We start from the raw sequence: 20,659 nt of genomic DNA, 5'->3' as shown, positions 1-20,659 counted from the left end.
GCAGACATCGCAAAATTTACAATACAGAAATGCAATTAAAAAATCAAATTACAATAAAGTTCATAGAAATATTATACAATAAAGATGCCATTTTAGCTGCACAGGAGTAAAATTACATTTCAACGCAAAATTAAGTAAGAACACATCGAAAATTAGTAAATCAGTCTTTTACATACAAATTAAATGTAACAATTAATGAATTCATGAAACAAATGGATTGGGGATAACACGGTTTTTGTACTAAACATTGGAATTATTTTCATTTACAGCACCCTATTATGGCAAATCTTAAATCAACTTACGCTTTGTTAAAATGTATTCATTTGAAAAATATGAAAAAGTAGTTAATTAAAAAAAAACATTCCAAAAATATTCACGTATTTCATGTGTTCATAAAAATGAAAAAATATAATAGACGTCATTTAAATAGTCCTTTGAAATTCTAATATTCCATAAATTTATCAATAAATCTAAGGTTATTGGCAAGTAACCATTATAAATTACTGTTATTATAATATACCTTATAATTTGAAATGAACTAAAGTTATTAAATGTGAAAACGAAACATATACTAAATCAGCCTTGAATTTTCAAATGAGCCTCAAAAAGTTTTACAGAATATTGGAACTTCAGGGGACTTTAAGTACAAATATAAGTACCTACTTTCTTGTCAAGATAAAATAATAAGTTTACCTACTCATTTCATATTTTTCAAACAAGACCAACAAATAAAAAGTCAATAATTGCACTGGCAAAAACGCAATGAAAACAACATTTACAATGAAAACATGACATTAACAATAAGACTGAACAGATTACTTAAGCTTAAGAAGGTATGATTTATACAAGAAATCGACTTATGTGCGCACAGGAGCGTTTATTAGGACCTTTATGTTACCATGCCGCCAAATAGTGAGGTGTTCGGTATAGTTAATATAAGGGTTCATTTACAGAACATCTTTTTTGGATACTTTATAATTTTTAGTCGGAGAAAGATTTTTATAATATATATAGAAATATTCATAATCTATATCAAAAATTAACACCAATGCATTTTTGTCTGTCAATGGTTATTTTAATTAACGCTATCAAATTTCAAGTGATATGAGGGTCAGATCATATAAAAAATTAAAATCTTAGAACATAAAGACACACACTAACATAAGCTAGAAGAATCCTAGTAAAACAATCTCAGTCCAATGTAAAACATAATAAGATAATTTTATTTATGGAACATAAAAATTATTGGATTTATCGGTTCACATTGCTACACGTCAAAAATAAAAAATTAAAACACATTTAATATTATTATGTATGTCGATTCGCATCTCATATTTCGCATCTTATAAACATAAAAAGAAAATAGAATAAAAAAACTTATTACAAGCATGTAAAGCGGAATGGACATAAAATAAAGCTTACATCGAATGTTATAGTAAGAGAACTCATTTAAACCGATCGTATGTTCAATCTAATTGTCTTTACGTAGAAATCGATATTATTTATATCATTCTGAGAGTTAGGCTCGAGAAATGACAAAAAAACATCGGTCAATAGGTAGTATTTCTGCTATTAATGTTATTTGTGGAGTCACAATACGCTCACAAATAATTATACGATAGTTCACAGGTAACTGTTAAACATACTTGAAAAATCCTAAATTGTTATGATTTCTATATTAATAACATCTCCCGAGCTATTTATTTGCATACTTCTAAATAATAGCTGTAACTTAGAAACAAGAAATTGTTACGGATAGTTTTTGCTGTGTTATTGAATAGAATATTGTATTATGTCTTCGAATTACAAGTAAAATTAAAGACTATCACATTGAACTACAATTATCGATCGGTCGAAAGCGTAAGACAAAGTTGCATATGTAATATTTAAGATAAACGAAAAAAGCTTCCCGTCTCACTAATAAGCTTCGAACCTACGTACGCGATTCATAACGAGTATTAAATTTCACTATAACTTCAATTCAACAATCCCATTTAATCTACGTATCTCGAATTTACTGATAATATCGATAACTTTATTTAATTCCGATACCTACTTCTCGATTGGCAGTAACGATCGATCGTATAAACCGACCGAATACAGATTATAATTAGTTTTAGAAGATTCCATTAAATATTGATCGCGTTTCAAATGTCATATACCTATGTTAGAAGCTCAAATTTATTTATACGTATCGATACAATGTAGGGTATATATTGTATAAAAGGAGTGGAAAACCTAAATTCTTACGACAACTAGGCAAGGGGTCACTGTAAAATATTAAACGTAGGTACTACACTTAACGATAGCTTAATATAGATAGTGATGTGAGTTGCGAGTCCACGTATCCGACGCTAAAAAGCGCAAAAATAATCAAAATAAGTTTAATCAATTTAATTTCCATTATCAATTCGAAGTGACTCGAAAACCCCTTACTAGGCAAATCGATTACTTAATCGAGTCCGTATCGACTCACAATTCGATTGTATACGAATCGCGTCCTTCCCTACACGTTATTAACATTACAACACACCGACAAAACATTTTCTACCTAATAATAGATATGTCATCGTTTCACCGTCTTCTAGGTGGCAGTGATTATTTAAAACACATACGACCACCAAAGATGTTCTATATGACTAGACGCAGCGTTGAGTACTTCAATATCCGATAGAAATACAGGGTCTGTAACCCGTAACTTTTTTAATCACGTTTATTTTATCTGTAGCTTCAAAAATCAAGCCATTATTCGAGTCACGAGAATAAACGATTATTCCTCTACGTGGTATCTACACATATAAAACATCATTGACGATCACTTAATCTACTCACTTGAACATAAACTGCGACAAGCTTTTAGGAATTAATCGATTACAATCAATAAAAACTGGGTCATAACTGGGCAAGAAAAGTTACACAGGACAAATTATAATCGGGGAAGACCTATTTACACAACGGTATTACTCTAAGCACAGGACTGACATAATTTCCACACGACACAGCCGATTCGTCTAATGAATTTCCATATTGCAATAATGAAACAAGTTACCACAATATACACTACTTAACGTATTTAACACCCGATATGAAAAATAAACTTCTAATTACAGCTGCAATAACTATTTATACATTTTACAATATTTATGTATCATATATTGTTATAATATGTGACGATCAGAATTGAATATCATATAATCGCGTATAATTAAGTCTCTAAGCGCACTGTTTGTCATCTATCATAATAATTACATTATATTCGTTAGCAAATTATAATTTTCGCGGCGTAATTATTACACAGACGCTAAATATTGCTTGAAACGCATCTAAGTCTCATTCGCTTTTATATGGACTTAAAACTGTTCATATTTAGAGATAAAAATAGCGAACAGCTGTTTATTAAAGATTTCTATCTATCGGTTAGATAATAGGGTGAATAATTATTAATATTTATTACCCTTTAGATTCACAATCATGATTATACTGGTCTCAATCGTAAATATACATCATAAGTAACTTTTCGTAGGCACTCATGAGTGATAAGCCTCAAGGAATGGTGACCGATTGAATTAGTTCGGACAATCAGTCGATTTAACGATCTTTCAATGTCACTCGTCGACTTTTACGGCGCCCTGTCGCTTTGTTATATCCAGCTTACAATAAACGTACAGTATGTTAGATCAAAAATAATTTCATAAATGTAGTTATTATATTTCTTATGAATGTGAATGTCGAGTTTGCATAAATGTTCTAACATTTATGAAACAATGCGGTAATATTATCTACTACGTTAATGGTTTACAAGACTATTTTAATAGTGAAATTCGTATAGATGTAACTTATTGTTGGGAGTGAAGGTAAAAATGTAGAGCCGCCATTGTTTTTTTCAAATGGGACTTCCCATTTGACTTTTGTTTGATCATGATCATTATCATGACGTTTATTTTATTATCATTATGTAGTTTTATTTTTATTGTAAGCAAAATTCCTAAGAATATTTTGTGGACTCTACGCGAAACTTTCTTATTTATTTATTTTTGTTTTGCTGCTTTTTATTTTGTTTTCTTATATTTTATGGTACAAATGCGAAGTCTATTACAAATCGTATGAAAATTATTGTCGCAAGGTGCTTCCTGAATTACAGTTAGCTGTGGTATGGCGGCTCTACATTTTAATACTCATAGCTCTATAGTAAACGAAAAAAAATGTGAATTTTCTTTCATTTTTTCTTTTTCTTCCTGTTTTCATACTTCAACAAATGGAACGACAGGGTGTCCGTTTGTCCGTTTAGACGAGCCGGTCTCAGCGTCAGTTGGCGTAGTGATCGAACGAGCCGAGGTACTCGAGCGCGGCGCGGTAGCAGAAATCGTACTGGTCCTGAAATTAACGATAGTTTTAGAGACACCCTTGTATAGTCGGTTATGGTTGATTTTTATTATTATGTTTGATCGTGAATGTTAGATAGAGTATGTAAGTGTGTCTATGTAATTCATTAAATTGCGACTGCTCTTATTACTGAACACTTACTTAACTCATAATCAAAAGTACATCGATAAAGTTGCGGGCGAAAGCGAGTATCTACTTCTTACATACAATTAAATACAATAGAGAAAACGTGACGTTAAGTATAAACTCTGATAGATCAAACATTCGTTAGTGTTCACATACTTTAAACGTTAAAATCGTTTTCTTAGGTTCAAGTTAATAATAATTCAAAGTTACTAATTACTAAGACATTAAAGCAGATGATCCCAGAAGTTTTTATATTAATTTGTTACTTTGAAAAGTTCAAACACTTTGATAAAGTTATAAAACCTAATCTAGAAGTAGATGGCGTAACACAAATTTAGATAATATAAAATTGTGCTTCTGGATCAAACTTTCTAGATTTCCCAATCAATCAATCCCAATCTACAGTAAAAAGTTGAAAGGATTAGGAAATACCAGAAATGAAAAAAAACCTTTTTAGACTCAATAAAAACATTGAGAGAGAGATTTTTGGTTAGAATTTCTAAAACAAAGAAATAAGGGACTCAGCTTTATTGAGGCTTCTAGTTATATTTAAAGTTAAACAATAACACCGATACATCACGTTATTAATTAATAAAATGAAACTACGTACAAATTACCCTTGGACATGTTTTAAAACAAATACATTAAGATAATTGATAACATGTACTTATAAAATTACAATTGTTTTAAAGGTGTCGATCACTTGTACCTTTGAAACGATTCTGTCAATATTTATTGTGAGTCGATACATCGTCAAATGCTTTAGTTCCGTGAAGCAATCCCATTACACACAATTACTCCATCATACATAATCACTATGTGTCTACAATCAAGGAAAATTACTGTTATACGAGTATCTGCATATCAACATTGTTTGTCAGCAATGAATAACCTTTTTTTTTGTATTTCCAAAAGGTTTTCCACAAAGGGTTTTACCAACTTCAGTGAAGTACTGACCTCAGTCTGCGCCAACAACACCGGCTATACTGACCTCGGTCCGCACCAACAACACCGGCTATACTGACCTCGGTCCGCACCAACAATACCGGCTATACTGACCTCGATCTGCACCAACAACCCGGCTATACTGACCTCGGTCCGCACCAACAGCACCGGCTATACTGACCTCGGTCTGCACCAACAGCACCGGCTATACTGACCTCGGTCTGCACCAACAGGACCGGCTATACTGACCTCGGTCTGCACCAACAACCCGGCTATACTGACCTCGGTCCGCACCAACAGCACCGGCTATACTGACCTCGGTCCGCACCAACAGCACCGGCTATACTGACCTCGGTCCGCACCAACAGCACCGGCTATACTGACCTCGGTCCGCACCAACAGCACCGGCTATACTGAACTCGGTCCGCACCAACAGCACCGGCTATACTGACCTCGGTCTGCACCATGGCGGGGCGCTGGGTGCGCAGCGTGCGCACGGTCTGGAACACGTCCACGACGCCCTCGTACTGCATGCGCTCCAGCACCGTCGACAGCGTGATGAACACGCCCGTGCGCCCCACGCCCGCGCTGCAACCAACCACACCGGTTACGCTTTGCTCAGATGGATAATAAGAGGGTCCTTGGAACCACCATGAATAAAATAGACGTGGTACGTGGACATACAGTAAATAAAATTGTCAGTGACATCGATAATTGTCGTCTAAAAACAATGGAGATGTGATTATACAATATAAACATATTTTTTTTCTTACGTGTTCATAATGCTACAAGAGAAGCTCAGGAAGTCATAAAGAGCAATTAATTATAAATTTCTTCTAAACAGTCAATTCAACTTAAGGACATCTCATCAAGTGGCCAATTTCACAAATAGAAGACATACATATTGAAAGGTAAAAATGTTGTACAAATTTCAGTGTTAAATAATCACGTTATTAATGACTACCCCACAAATTCTTACCTGCAATGCACAGTGATTGGCCCGTCTTGTCCAAACTGCTCCTTAGTCTTGTGCACCTGCCCCAGGAAGTCGATGAAGCCCTCACCGCTCTTGGGCACGCCCTGCTCCGGCCAGTCCGTGAACTGGAACTGGCGAACCGTTCGGGATGCGCCATCGCGAGCATCCGTGACCTAAGGAGAAACAAAAAAGATTCAAGCTGAGAAAAATGAAGAATAATCGATTTTGTAACGTATAGTGATGGAAAACGTCAAATCTAGAATTATTAGTATCGAGGGCAAATATTTTATTTTAATGATAAAATGTAGTATTACCTTGAATTCCCTCAAGATGTACTGAGGCATGTTGTACTCAGCGATGGGATCCACAACGAAACATTGGTAACGAACAGAGCGATCGGAGGGCCAATACTGGTGACATTTTTCCTAAAAATAATTTATTGATGAGCTTAGTTCACAAAGTATAATAAATAAACCTTTTTTAGAGAGAAATGACTTACCCGGCCCATTTCCTTTAGCTTTGTCAACATGACTATGATAGTGGAGTTGTGCTCCCACAGCATTCTCCAGAAGTCATCTGTGGTATCAGGTAAAGGACCCTGAGTGGCAATGTAAGCGGCTCGGTATCTGTAGCCATCGACGAACGAGGCATTGATGTAATCGGATCCATCTCTCGGTGTCAAGCAAACGCGAGTAGATTCGTAGGGCAAGATGTGGACAAGTCTGTTCTTGTGCTTGTTGCAAGGCAAGCTGGCCGATACAAAACGGCTAGAATCAGCCTTCATGTTAGCTAGTTTCTTGAATTCCAATTCCATTCCAGTGATATTTTCAATAGTATCAATGCGCATCAGTTTTTGGATATGCGCGTGCAAGTTACGAGCTGGCACTTCAGTGTCACCGCAGACGACGGCTTCAAGCAAAGCATCGTGAATGAAAATGTACTGGTCTTCGGTCTGGACCATGTAATTGCGTTGAGCTCGTAAGCAAGTAACATGGCCGTAGATGTCGACAGTGCGTTCGTGGCGGGCTCTCTCTAGCATCGAATCGATAACAATGAAGCATCCAGTGCGACCGACGCCCGCCGAACAATGGACGACTAAAGGACCAGCATCAGGTGGATTTAAAGCACGAACGCGTCGCAGGAACTGTAAGAATGGAGCAGGATGGTCCGGAACACCATGGTCGGGCCAGGCCGTGAATTGCAGTTGTTTTATCTCTCTTCGCTCCGCACCACCGTTTCTCGTAACTTGGAATGTACGTATACAGTAAGTGGCTAGCTCCTGAACTTCCGCGATGGTTACAGTCATCATGCCATACGTTTCGCTTCCCCGGCTCGGCCAGTATTGATCACATTTAATCCTAGTCCTCTCCTCCAATTTAGTCATCATTACAATAGTAGACGTTCGCAGTTCCCAGCACATGCGCCAGAAGTCAGCAAACGTTTCTTGCAGAGGGCCTTGAGTTGCGACGTATGCATTATGTTTACGGTAACCATCACAGTAGTTAGCATTGATATAGTCACTTCCAAGTATTCCGTCAATGGGTTGAAGTATTACTCGGCTGTGGTCGTAAGCAATAACGTTAGCGTATCGGTTCTTTGGCTTATTTACTTCCATGTTGGAGTGATCCCAAGTAAATTGCTGGCCGGGTTCGATACTTTCATATTCTTGTGAGAACTTAAGATTGTCATTGGCCTTCAGTCGTTCTATATGATCAGCAAGCTCCGATATCGGGATGGGTGGATGTGAAATCATAGCAGGTGTCTGGAAGTTTAATCTCCGCATTTCAACAGGGTCCGATGGCGCTCCAAAGCCAATATCAGCAGACATTAGTGGTCGAGTTACAGCTGCTTGATCCGGTGTTTTGCAAGGTTGTCTTCTTCTCTTCACAATGAATAAAAGTACTAAGCATAACGATAACATTAGAGCTGCAATTATTGGACCTATCACCCAAACCATACCCGCTTCTTTTCTATTCTCCTCTATCCTAATTTCAGGATCACCATTAATATCCTTGGGATCGGGCCTACTGGGCTCCTCACCAGGAGGCGCTTCGCGCATATCCAATGACAAGTATTCTGAGAATGGACTAGATGTATATAAATGTTTTTGTGGTGTATCTACAACTGCTCTCACGAACACCCGATACCTTTTGCTTGGGTTTAATTTTCTATTAAGGAATCCTTCAAACATCTCGTCATTACCGAGATGGAAAGTATATAAAATATTTCTCTGTAAGAATTTGGCAGCAATATAAGGAGCATTCTCATCGTCGGTCCTAACATTATTTTTTATTAAGTCGTCTGTCAGGAATTGATCGGGATTTTTATGATTATGTGTTTTGTCGTCAGGAACTACAACTAGGTAATAATGTGAAATGGGTCCGTATTCTTCGGAGGCTTGAGGTAGAATTACGAGTATTTCGTTTTCAACAACGCCATAAAAGTCTGGCTTGACCATTGGTTTTGGGGCAGCCATTTGTGTTGTTACAGTTATTTTCGTCGGCGGCCTGTACGAATCATCGTTAGGTATGGCACTTACATTTACATTATACGTAGTGAATGGAGACAAATCGTTAATCGAATACGACGTCCGATCATGCTTCACTAAAATTTCCTTCTTAGGTATTTCTTGAGTTTGGGTCATGCCGAGTGAGTCTACAAATTCTTTGATGGCGTTGTATGATATCTTATAACTAACGGGGTTTAATCGTAAAGGTGGTGACCACGATAGAGTCATAGAATGCGTAGATACATCCTGAGCTCTTAGGTGTAAAGGCACTTCTTCGGGTCTTACTTTAACAGTGACCTTTTCAGATAACCTTCCTAATCCATCGGCGGTTTTTGTTGCTACAGCAATCGCATATTCCGCAAACTTTTCTAAGTTTTCTAAATCAGTTGAATGGGTTACGTGAACCGTCTTTTGTTGCCATTCGTCTAAGTCCTCTACAGGCGTCATAGTATAAAATACGACATAACCTATAATTTTTCTTCTAGACGGTACGGTTTCCCACCAAACTTCAACGCCAGATTCAGACGTCGCAACAGCTTTAACTGACATGGGCGCTCTACCAATGTCCCTTTCAGTATGAGCTGTAATATCTTTACTATACGGTCCAGGTCCCTGCTCCGTGTATGCTCTGACCTTAAATATGTAATGAGCATCTTCTTCTAAGCCAGTAAATACTGCTTTAGTTTGCTCAGTCGTTTTTTCTACTAGAGAAGATTGGTCACCTCGTTTGTAGAATTGAACATCGTATTTCTTTATCTGACCACTTCGATCAGCTCTGGTTGGGGCTTCCCAAGTTAAACTTATGACGTCTGGGGTTTGGAAGTGATACGTGACGTTCGTTGGGGGACCCTTTGGCGCACCTTCAGGTGTAAGGAAATATTTGATAGTTTCTTGACCGATTCCAATTTGGTTTCTTCCCGCTACTCTAAATTCATATTGGACGCCCCTTTCTAAGTCTGTTATTCTGTGTGAGCTGACTTTAGTTCCGGAGAAATTTTCTTCACCTAGGATTTGATCTTTAACACCATACCTAAGTCTAAAGCCGAGCAATTCCCCGTACGTTTGAGTAGGTCTAGCCCATTCAATTTCTACAGATACTATCGGTTCTCTCTCCAACACCCTATAACAAAAGAAACGTGTTTATAATAGACACTATGGAAGACATTGAATTGTTTAAAATGTATGTTCACTTACTTTAGATTAACAGTAGGTCTGTTTGGAACTCCGCCAGGCGTTCTCACAGATACAGGAGAACTTCTATCACCGTCACCTTTCCTCGTCAGGGCTGCCACTTGCACATTGTATCGCGTGTCTGGCTGAAGTCCTGATACATTTAGCTCCAGCGTCGTGTCATCCATTACGTTAAACCGCATCGGCTCGTTCAGGAGGCCCTTGCCCTAATTTGGAAACGTGAATATTATGAAAATGCACTGGCAAATGTTTATCTGATCTCGCTTTGCACTTAATGTTGGTGTACGATTACGTATATGAACATCTTAAATACTACTATAATGAAAGTCCAAAAATTACCTCGTCTCTAACTTCTTGTACATGAACGTGATAGCCTCTAATGATTCCGTTCTTTTCCTTCTCTTGTGGTGGTTTCCACGTCACGTGTATTGACGTTGAGTTGATTGCGGTGACCTTCACGTCTTGAGGTTCTCCGGGCACTGTGACACACAAACCAGATGTTAGACGATCGAACAGGATCCGCTCGCAAAACGACCTAAATGCCCTATCAGCATCTACGGGAGCGTGCTAGAGAAAAAACACTACCTAAAGCGGTTTAACCTAAAATTGGAGTTAAGCGGCGTCAAAGGCTTCTCGGTAAGCACTGCGAGATTGTAGTTAAAAAATTTTCGCCGAATGTGCGGTCGGTAAACGCCGTCGGTAATGCTGATAGAGTATTTTGGTCGCAGGCGAGTGTCTACACACGCCTCTCAGCATCTCGATCGGGCATTTGAATACCAACACACACTGAACAGTAAAACATTTACGCCCATTCACATCATCAATACCAATAGAAAATCATTACCTTTCAATCCACATCGTTAAGAACAACTAAAATCGTAAAGCTTTTACAAAGAGTCAACATTTAGTTAGGTATTCATCTATAGTTATTAAGCAGCATTTCTATAACTACTTTTCGCTCACACACTGCAAGGGAACATGCTTCGGGGAGGAGACTTGGGGTCGATTAGAGTTAATAGAAGTGAGACACGCCAAGTCTTCGCCGAATCATCGGATGTCAAAAGACATGCTTCAAATACTTCGCCGCTTGCAGTTTGTTTCATAAAAGAAGTTAGACAATAGTGCTAGGAAGAATAACTACACAAAGCATAGGCACAAGCACAAACGCACATCGATACAAGCACTATAGTAATTTATACTCACTCCTCATTGCTGTACGGGTGTTACCAGCGGCCCATACAAAGTCAGTGACGAGAGAAAAAAAAGAGAAAAACGCATTCAAATACATTTAAGACAAATTGTGCGAACATTGCAGGGCGAACGGAACTACTAAGTGAGAGATTACGAGTAGAACGCTTGTCGGCAAATGGGGGATACTCTTATTTCACTTCCTCGTGTATTTTGAGCTCTTTAGGAGGCGCATTCAGGTTAAGCCGCTTGGGACGCCGGCGACGGTCTAGGTTCGCGCGTGTCGCCCTTCCTGTCGCATCGAGCATTCAGCGAATAGCAATGCGAATTTATTTCCACTACGAGGTAAGTGTCTCGATGTCTTCAATCTTCTTATGAGATGGGAAAGTTCCAAGGGGACAAAACTATTAAGACTCGTTTTTCCAACAGATAAGGGCTACACGTTTAGAAGACCGTCACGTCCCTTCGCGGTGACGAGTCACTCACACGCACATGTATTGATTAACGCGACGGCGCCGGTCTAGGTGTGTGTGCGTCATCAGTGGTGTCTTGTCATTGAGCGCCCATCTCTGATCCAGTGTGTGTTGTCCTTTGTGTCTCTCGTACCTTATGTCGCTATCCACTGTGATGTTTGTGGCAGTGTTTGAGTGTTTGTCCGTTGGCTGTGCTCTTCTAGTTACTGTTAAGTATGAAATTAGAGTAGTAGGTACTTTACACTTTTGATTGTTGGCCGATTCTGTCTTGTGGCGTCCTTGGAGTTCTGCGTTCCTCGCTTACGGCAATAGCGAATGTAAGGCACAATAGTATTCTGTATATGTCACAATATCTAGTGTGCATGCACGACGAAAGTCTGATAGAGTATACAGAAGAAGGAAGGAAGAGAAGGAGCTACTGGCAAGAAGTTGTAGCTTAAGAGCAAGTGAGATAGATAGAGAGATAGAGATAAAGATAGAGGTAGCGCGAAGTTCTAGTTCGAGCTGAGCAGTCCGAGAGTACAGGCGAAGAGCGTCGCGGATCTATCCGTCGGATCCTTCAAGAATGCGCCAATATTAAGTTTTGAATTTAGAATGGATCCTCGGGACAGGTGGTCTGTTAGATCCGCAGCCTTGCCGCTAAGAGTATAGTCAGAGTAGTGAGTAGAGAAGTAGTTGTGAGTAGTATAGTAGCATGCGCGCGTGTCGTGTGGGACGGTATATTGGTATTCAAATGCGGCGCTCGGGCCGTGGTGCGTGGTCAACCGATAACCGAACGATCACGTTCAGTAACCAGCCGGGTGCCTCACTCACACATCTAGCTTAGTTATAGTACAGTGACGGATGTGTGAGTGATTCAGTATGACGATGGCGCTGAAGATTCTGAGCGTATCGATTGGTTAATCGCTTTATCGTAGCACGCACTCGTTCTCTCACCTCGTGTCGTCGCTAGTTGTGCTGAGTGCTTCCTAAAAGTGCTGTCTTTTTGGATACAATTGCATCTAAAATCCAATGTCGGACACAATTGAATCCAGCGAGACGTAAACCTATCTGGTGCTCAGTGAAAATAACTGAACGAAAAACGGTGCTGTGTTGTTAAAGAAAGCATGCAAAATTGTGTCCATCGCTAAATACTCAACAACTGTGCGCCAAAATCAATAATAACGGTGCCGTCGACACTATATCGGGTGCAAGTAAAATTTGCATTTCAGTGAGTGCCATCTTCAGCGATTCGAAATGACGATACAGAGACGCGTCATCAAAATAAATCATTACATGTGAGAAGTGAGTGGAGTACACTATGCCGCTTCTCATAGCGACAACAGTTAGTGAAAATAATCGTGACATGATCATAATAATAATACATGTAAATTCATCGGCAAGCATATAAAATTTTGTTACGAGATTTAACCTCCTTGATTAGAATCCTGCTATGTGCTCACAAGAAGGGGAACAAAAGAAAAAAATGATATTAGTATCGTTGAACGGTAGGGTATATCGATATTATGACTTAAGCCTAAATTATGATATAAATGGTTACTTCGTCCACCACCAATTGAATGAACATTCGTAGCAAATCACCAGAATTAAATGTGAGAACGGGAATAATTCAAAATATTCGGAGATCAGAAATTGCTCGGAAGTATTCGGGTAAAATCCTCAATATTGTAAATTATTCCCGTTCTCCGGGTTAACCCGATTAGAACCATAAAATCATCCACATAAAATATTTAATCAAGAATTTATAACAAGTCGGATTGCAAGTCCGCGCTTATATGAATGATTTCACCTGTATACCTGTTAACATCTCCCAGAATGTAATAGTAATTATGACACAGTTATAAATTAATATCACCTTATATTAAAACACATTATGTAATCATAAATGCAATATCAGAGGAAGTCTGCGTAGTAAAAGGATTATTTTTCATAACTTGCAACATTTTTAGTTCTTATAAATGGGGCACATTGAGCCGGCATTACCATAACGCCTTCCGTCGTTTAATGTTACTCCGCTGATATTACACCGCCAATGAGGTTTGTTAAGTTAAACGATCAAATTATATTATTCATTATATTAGTAATTATTTTCTTGGCTCGGTGAGGCTCAATTTTATGTCCTTATAGCCGCTCGAGGGCGGGCTGAATTTAATTAAACGGAGCTAACCTGAAATACTCTCCACATTTCGAAAGATAAAATTTGATGCGATTCCATCGAGTCGGGCCTTCGGATGGCCATAAAATTGAGCGCATACGTTATCGGATGGGAATATGAAACGTACCGTCTTCGTGCGTGCGGACGGTGACCGGGTAGGAGGCGGGCCCGTCGCCGACGGAGGTGCCCGCCAGCACCCAGATGCGGTACTCCGTCCAGCGGCGCAGCTCGTCCAGCACGAACGAGGTCTGGTTGAGCTTAACCACGGTGGCCTCCGAGTCGCCGCGGCCGGACTCCACGCAAAGCAGCTTGTAGTACGCGATGCGGCCGTTGGCGCGCTCGGCCGGCGGCGGCTGCCACGACACGCGCACCGCGGTCGGCGACACCGCCGCCGCCGTCACATTCATGGGCGGCGCTCCGGGAACTAAACAAGCTTACATGTGAGGACTGTTCGCGGTGGAACCTGCAACTGAAACGGCGCGCGGCTCGCCCGCCGCCCGCCCTTAACCGCCCTACCCGATGCAGTCACTGAATGCGGTCCGAATGATACCAACCGAATGAAATAAAACGGTGCCCAGAAATAAATAATCGGTGATACAATTCACAGTAAAGAAAAAAACAGTCGGCATGCAGTGGTGTGTAGTGTAGGATCCGCTCGCCCATACATCTCTACGTCTCATCCGTCACACTTTCTCCTGTCGGAAGGAACTGTTAGTATGTTATGACGCGACACGACCGACGCGTACCGGGTAGGTACACGGTCGTTCGTGATCGCAGCCCGTGATTGATGTGTGGGTTAGGTGGTTAGTTCGGTGTCATGTTTGGAGTAAAAAAATAATTCACTGACGAAACCTCACTTCAAATCAGACATATTTACGTACAACATAAAGCTACTACTAGGGTACGGTGTACGCATTGCACTATCGATTGGAGAATCCCTTGCGAGACTATACTGTACAGTTAGCGACGCAAATGCGTACACGTTACCGTTTCGACAAGTTTACGATTACAAAACACATATTATTGTGATATAAAACTTGGTGCGTGTGCTGTATTACTGGCAGCGTGCCGGGCAGGTGCTTTTATGTGAAATATTACAGTAGGAATTACCTGGAAAACTCACAATACTTTACTTTCTTATATTTTTTCAAAGCTTCGGACGGGAATGAGGCTTAATTTTCAATAGCGTTTCGTCTTTATTCTAGTCGAGTGTCTATCAGCGAGTACTTATAGGTAATTAGAGTGATTGAGTATTTCGTGTAAAACTGTCTTAAGAAATAATTTTATAACATAATTCTTTAGGAATATCGTGAATATGCGTCGTCAGATCGATTTTCGACTTGTCTATTGGAGATCAAAATGTTTCATGTTCAATTAAAGGAGTGCAGCAAATTTGTGAAAACCTACGATACATCATGTTCTCTCAAATCTCTTTCTCGGATACATTAGGGAGGTTAACAAAAATGTTCCGTCACTTGTAATGACGTCAGACGAAGGGAACTATGCTATCTTTATCGAATACAAAACTATGGTATTAATATAATAAGACAGGAACTCACACAACATGTTTGACCGTGTGTGCGTATTGTGTCCTCGTATGTATGTACGTGTGTGTGTGTGTGTGTGAGTGTGTGTGCGTGCGTGTGTGTGTGTGTTATGTTACGACCAGAACAAAGAGAATGAGAATCAGTAAGTCAGTAAGCACCGTGGCCTCATTCCCGTCCACACGACTTACACCATCCGGGACATACCGTATTGCTTGGTGCGCACAGCTATCGGCGGTGTGGTGGCGCCCTCGCCGCGCTGGGACCGCGCCGCCAGCCAGATGTAGTAGAGCGTGTTCGGGTATAAACCGTTGAGGGTGTACGTCTCCGTGATCGGTATTCGCCTGGATGAAGCACCGGGTTTAGGATGTGACCGCAATTTTTATATAAAGAAAAAAGAACAAAAAAAAATTGAAGTTTCAAACGAGTACGCGTACTGCATATTACTTGATAGTAATTGGTCACTGCTACTCTATAAGCATGCACATTGTACACTGCTTCTGTAATCAACCCCAAATAAATATTTCGTTTAATCTCATCAGATAGATGTGTTACTATCCCTGAAAAGTTAGCCTAACGTTAGTTTCCGCTTTACCACACCGTATTGGTTGTAAGGACAAATTTCGATTTACTTCAATAGATTAAGTTAAGATAGTCACTTTACAAGTGTCAAAGACTATATATTAATCTAAAACAATTTCAATGCAAACTTGTGATATAAACTCCATCGAAGCATGTTGTAGAGTGGAGGCAAACTATATTGTAATTAGTAATTACAACTTAGTCTAAGTTTAATATGACTTAAATTAAATAAAGACAGAGCTCATAGAGTACGCCACACGTCCTTTAATTTAATTAAGAGCCTGTATTTAACTACATTCACTGTGGTATTATGAGTAAAACCCAGTAGAACTCAGTAGTAACTCATCGGTATAAATGCATCTTTATGAGTTTTCGTCTTCGAGGTTGGTTTCGTTGTAGGATAATTCAAAATTAAATCAAAAAATCCAGCTAAAAATAAAGAGCACTGACATAAATGAAACAAGAACATATTCTTCTTTGAGATTATTATCCACAAAATATTACTTATATAAACTGTTTAATTTAATACACAATTCAAAGTGATGTTCAGAACATAGCGGTGAGGTGGTCGTATTCTAGATTTCTTAAGGTACTCGTAAATACATTTTGTAGTATTACAATACATTCTAACAGTAGTACATGATATAATGACATACAAAAATACTTATGAATTGAGAAAGTTGCCGTGATGACGTTATGACATATAAAACAGATTTTCTGTTCTGTCTGAAAGTATAAGTTACAAAAAATTCTTTCGTAATCGTATAATATTATAAGGTAATTTGTTAATACATAAATTGGTCTTTGTGAAAGGACTTAATTACGTATTTATAATCAACCTAAGGTATGATTTCTTTCCTATTTACAGTTGTTAAGACATGTACGAGTATATAGACGGCAATTATTATGTGGCCTCTCTTTTGCAGTTTACACAAAAACATATGGGTGGCCATGTTTCCCCCGCAGTAGGATAATTCAAGTTAAACATTACCATTCCGAGATTACCGATAAATAATCTTACATTTAATCTGTTACAATTCATTTAAAAATTGTTACGTAAAAAGGGAAAACGAAAAGACAAGGCCGGTATGAGCTCGTAGAGAAAAACGTCGACAATGCTATGAAAATTGTAATAGTTCTAGGCATTTCCATTATTCCATTTTTAATGGAAAATTCCGCTTAGCAGCGCGTGGCCAGTGGTCCAATGGAAAATACGTTAAAGAAATGAAAATTATTTCCCGTCTGGCAACACTATGGTATTGCGTTTTTATTTTTATGTAAATTGTTATTATTGAGGGAATAGTTTACGATGAATATGTTTCTATTGCTTTCTATGCCAATAGCTCTTCATACATAACATACTAGGATTATTTCCGGCCAGAATAGCCATAGTCATATAAAGATGGGAAAGTACACAACGACCAGAATCTTTACAGATGAGACATCTGCGAGAGCCAAAGCAATTTTAATTTTTTTCTTATATACAGTATAGAATTAGTAAACGAGAGTATAGTCCACTAGATGTTCAGTTGCTGCTGCCCACAGATATCTGCAATCAACCCCAAACAAAACCAGACGTCTCCCACGCTCTTCAAACCAGTACCCTTACCATGAGTTTTTACGTTTTGACAAATATAACTGTTTTGGTGTTTGTTTACGTATTTGCCCATACAATTTCCAATCAGCGCCCCTAGCGGATTATATCAGAACTTGGAAATTGTATGGGCCAATACGTAAACAAATACTAAAACAGTCATATTTGTCAAAACGTAAAAACTCATGGCAAGGGTACAGAACACAGCTGCGCTTAACTCTGTTGTTATTAGCAGAAAGAGGTGTGACGGTGGTGCCGCCGGAGGTTTTTGCCACCTTCGACAAGAGTGTAAAACTTACTTCCGATGATGCTCCTTAGCGTAGGTGTCGTTCCAGTAGAGTTCGTACGACACGATGTTGTCGCCCGCGTGCGCCGGCCGCCGCCACGACAACGTGACGGAGGTTTCTCCGGCCTCCGTGGCTATCAGGTTCGACGGTTGGGAAGGTACACCTGGAAGAATTAGGTGGTATTAACGAAGTGTCCCAAAATGAATCCTTCGTGATATAGTCCGCGTAAACTAATCCGCTCTGAATATAGAAATGAATCGCGTCGCCACAGCAAATTGTATGACTACACCTGCTCGAAACAACTTCAGAGCGGACTAGCAGTTTGGCGCGGACTATACGACTGTGACGAGACTATGTTTGGCGTGACGAAAATTTTTTTACCTTGTGTTATGAAACCATTTTGACGATGATGACGATTAAAAGGATGTTCTGCATCTGATTCTAATGTGACCTTATTAACAATTTACTTTTTTCAATCATATGGAAATGGTAAAAGAACATACAGTCCACTTTATGGTAAGTGGCTGCTGTCACCCAATGACATTTGTAATCAACCCCAGATAAGATTTCTATCTGAAGTTGGTCGCAGATGCGTTGGGACTAAGTTGGAACGCCACGGATTACTACAAAAGGGGGGGGGGGGGGGGGGGATTCCTTTTACACACCTTTATACTATTTCAAAGCAAACACAGCACCGCTTATTAATGCTGTTATTCGACAGAAATTGATGTGTCGGTGGTACCACCGGAGTCGAACCACAAAGGGATGTATTCTTCAAATCTCAATACTAACCTTGTTGAGTTTTGACCTGCACGGGCGGCGAGATGGGTCCCGGGCCCACGGACGTGAAGGCTTGCACGCGGATCGTGTACACCGTGTGGGGAGTCAGCTCGCTTATCGTCGTCAAGTGGCTGTTGTCCATCTGTTGTGGTATGTTTATATTTATACAGCAAAGGTCTATATTATATATTATGTAGATTGTACAGCTGTACTGGCAAATAACGCTAGACCCATATCGGGCCAGTTTATTACTGTGAAATGATTTCCTTTTTATTTCTTTTATGTATTTTTTTTTCGCAAAGGTTTTCGCAAATAAGATTTTCATAAGATATTCGCAATAAAAGGTTATCTAATTAATAAAAATTATGACAATTTTATGGTAACCTGCAACCTGAATACTTTATAAGACAAATACAGTATAAGAAAAATGGAAAGTTTTATTGAACTAATAATACAAATTATTTCAATAAAAGAACACACAAATTATTATGAAAATCCATAAAAGCCACGACGGCTATAAAACGCAATATTAGTCGACAATTTACATAATTTGTCTTACCATTTGAGAATGCCAAGATTGAAGAGGCTGCGAGGGATCCGTCGTATAAAAAATCTTATAGCCCTGCAACAAGAAATGTTACTTAGCATGTTGTTTCACTAACAGCGAGCAGCGTACGCAGTAAGCACAGATAAGAAATGGATATTTGCATTTCCATTTTTGAATTATATTTTTTTTTTTTATGAAGTATAAAAATTTTGCCAATTTATCATAAAAAATGACATGAGAAAAATATTGAACTAAATAGTTAGATAGCCGTAAGCCAGTTGAAAACATTTTTTATAGAAATGTTACTGAAAATAAATAATTACTTGAGACATTTTTTAACAAATGCTAAAAACAACTATTAATTTAGAGTTACTTCAATAGTTAAACCTTTAATAATATTGATCAATGTACCAACTGTTATTTAACTTAACTTTATTTTATATACATGTTAAAATAGTAACAATAAATCCTATTAAAAAAAACTAACCGTCACTTGACCGTTAGGTGTCTCTGGTTCGTCCCACTGGATGACCATAGTGCTAGAGCTGAGTGGCCGAACTTGTACATTCCTCGGTGCTGAGCCAGGTTCTGTAAAAAGAAAAATATATTTAAAAAAGAACATTTCATTACCGCAATTTAAAATATATATATAAGGAACCTGTTAAGAAATCATCGTAAGATCTAGGAATTTTACACTTCGAGACAAAAAATGGATTTTACTAAAATTTTCACATTATTTCCGTATTTCCGTTGCTATCCGAGACATCTTGTAATATATATTTTTTTTATCCCAAGAATAATTTTGAAATTGGCCAAAAAGGAACATGTACAGTTGTAGCGTTTCAAATTCAAATAACTTTTTAATGATGCAAGTGATGCTTCTCAAAAAAGTTCAAAATCGTTCTAGCTTTGGATAAGTTTAAATTAGGTTTAAATTTGTTTCGTATAACTTGTGTTAAAACCCGGATAGTAGTAAATAAATGAAATTTTATTTAAATGGAGAATTGTTATATTCATATTGAACGACTGATATGTATTTACGTATTTGTTTTAAAAAAAACTATGGTATTTTTAATATATACATAGAAATATTTGGGTATCATCAAGCAATTAGGTTCCATCATGATGCGCACAATGACATGATGAAGCCGGTAGATGACGAGGATCGCCCTGATGTCTATGAACCCAAACACAAAATTACTTTATAATATGCAGGGCTTGATGGTTTTCGTAGTGATAAGTTCATTTTGACTAGTAATCAAGGTACAGAGTTCAATGTCTCTCACACAAGTGCAAGAGGTTACTGCTCAAATTATTTATAGACAGACGATTTTTGAGTAAACCGAATTTACACCGACTTTTTCGGACATACATATATA

At 38.6% G+C, this 20,659-nt stretch overlaps 1 protein-coding gene across 3 annotated transcripts in view; it reads right to left on the bottom strand.

Annotated features, from left to right (window-relative positions):
* Positions 1-1,015: 1,015 nt before the first annotated feature.
* Positions 1,016-20,659, bottom strand: part of LOC140755783 (tyrosine-protein phosphatase Lar) — a 511,387-nt gene continuing 491,743 nt past the window's right edge. For 2 of the 3 annotated variants that reach the window (XM_073091106.1, XM_073091108.1), the window contains 12 exons: positions 19,768-19,868; positions 19,293-19,355; positions 18,746-18,875; positions 17,966-18,116; positions 15,698-15,834; positions 10,470-10,609; positions 10,134-10,336; positions 6,930-10,059; positions 6,745-6,855; positions 6,434-6,603; positions 5,907-6,042; positions 1,016-4,374 (listed from right to left, as the gene is read on the bottom strand). In XM_073091106.1, coding sequence (XP_072947207.1) covers positions 4,306-4,374; positions 5,907-6,042; positions 6,434-6,603; positions 6,745-6,855; positions 6,930-10,059; positions 10,134-10,336; positions 10,470-10,609; positions 15,698-15,834; positions 17,966-18,116; positions 18,746-18,875; positions 19,293-19,355; positions 19,768-19,868 — 4,541 coding nt within the window. In that variant the 3' untranslated portion in view covers positions 1,016-4,305. Of the gene's footprint in view, positions 4,375-5,906; positions 6,043-6,433; positions 6,604-6,744; positions 6,856-6,929; positions 10,060-10,133; positions 10,337-10,469; positions 10,610-14,073; positions 14,371-15,697; positions 15,835-17,965; positions 18,117-18,745; positions 18,876-19,292; positions 19,356-19,767; positions 19,869-20,659 lie in introns of all 3 variants that reach the window. The other variant, XM_073091105.1, reaches the window with a different exon arrangement.

Source organism: Epargyreus clarus, unplaced genomic scaffold (genome assembly GCF_041222505.1).
Source record: "Epargyreus clarus isolate Ecla_fem2 unplaced genomic scaffold, WU_Ecla_fem_2.2 ptg000034l, whole genome shotgun sequence".
NCBI classification, from domain to species: domain Eukaryota; kingdom Metazoa; phylum Arthropoda; class Insecta; order Lepidoptera; family Hesperiidae; genus Epargyreus; species Epargyreus clarus.
The sequence above is the reverse complement of the archived record's forward strand: the minus strand, read 5'-3'. Positions and strand labels throughout refer to the sequence as shown.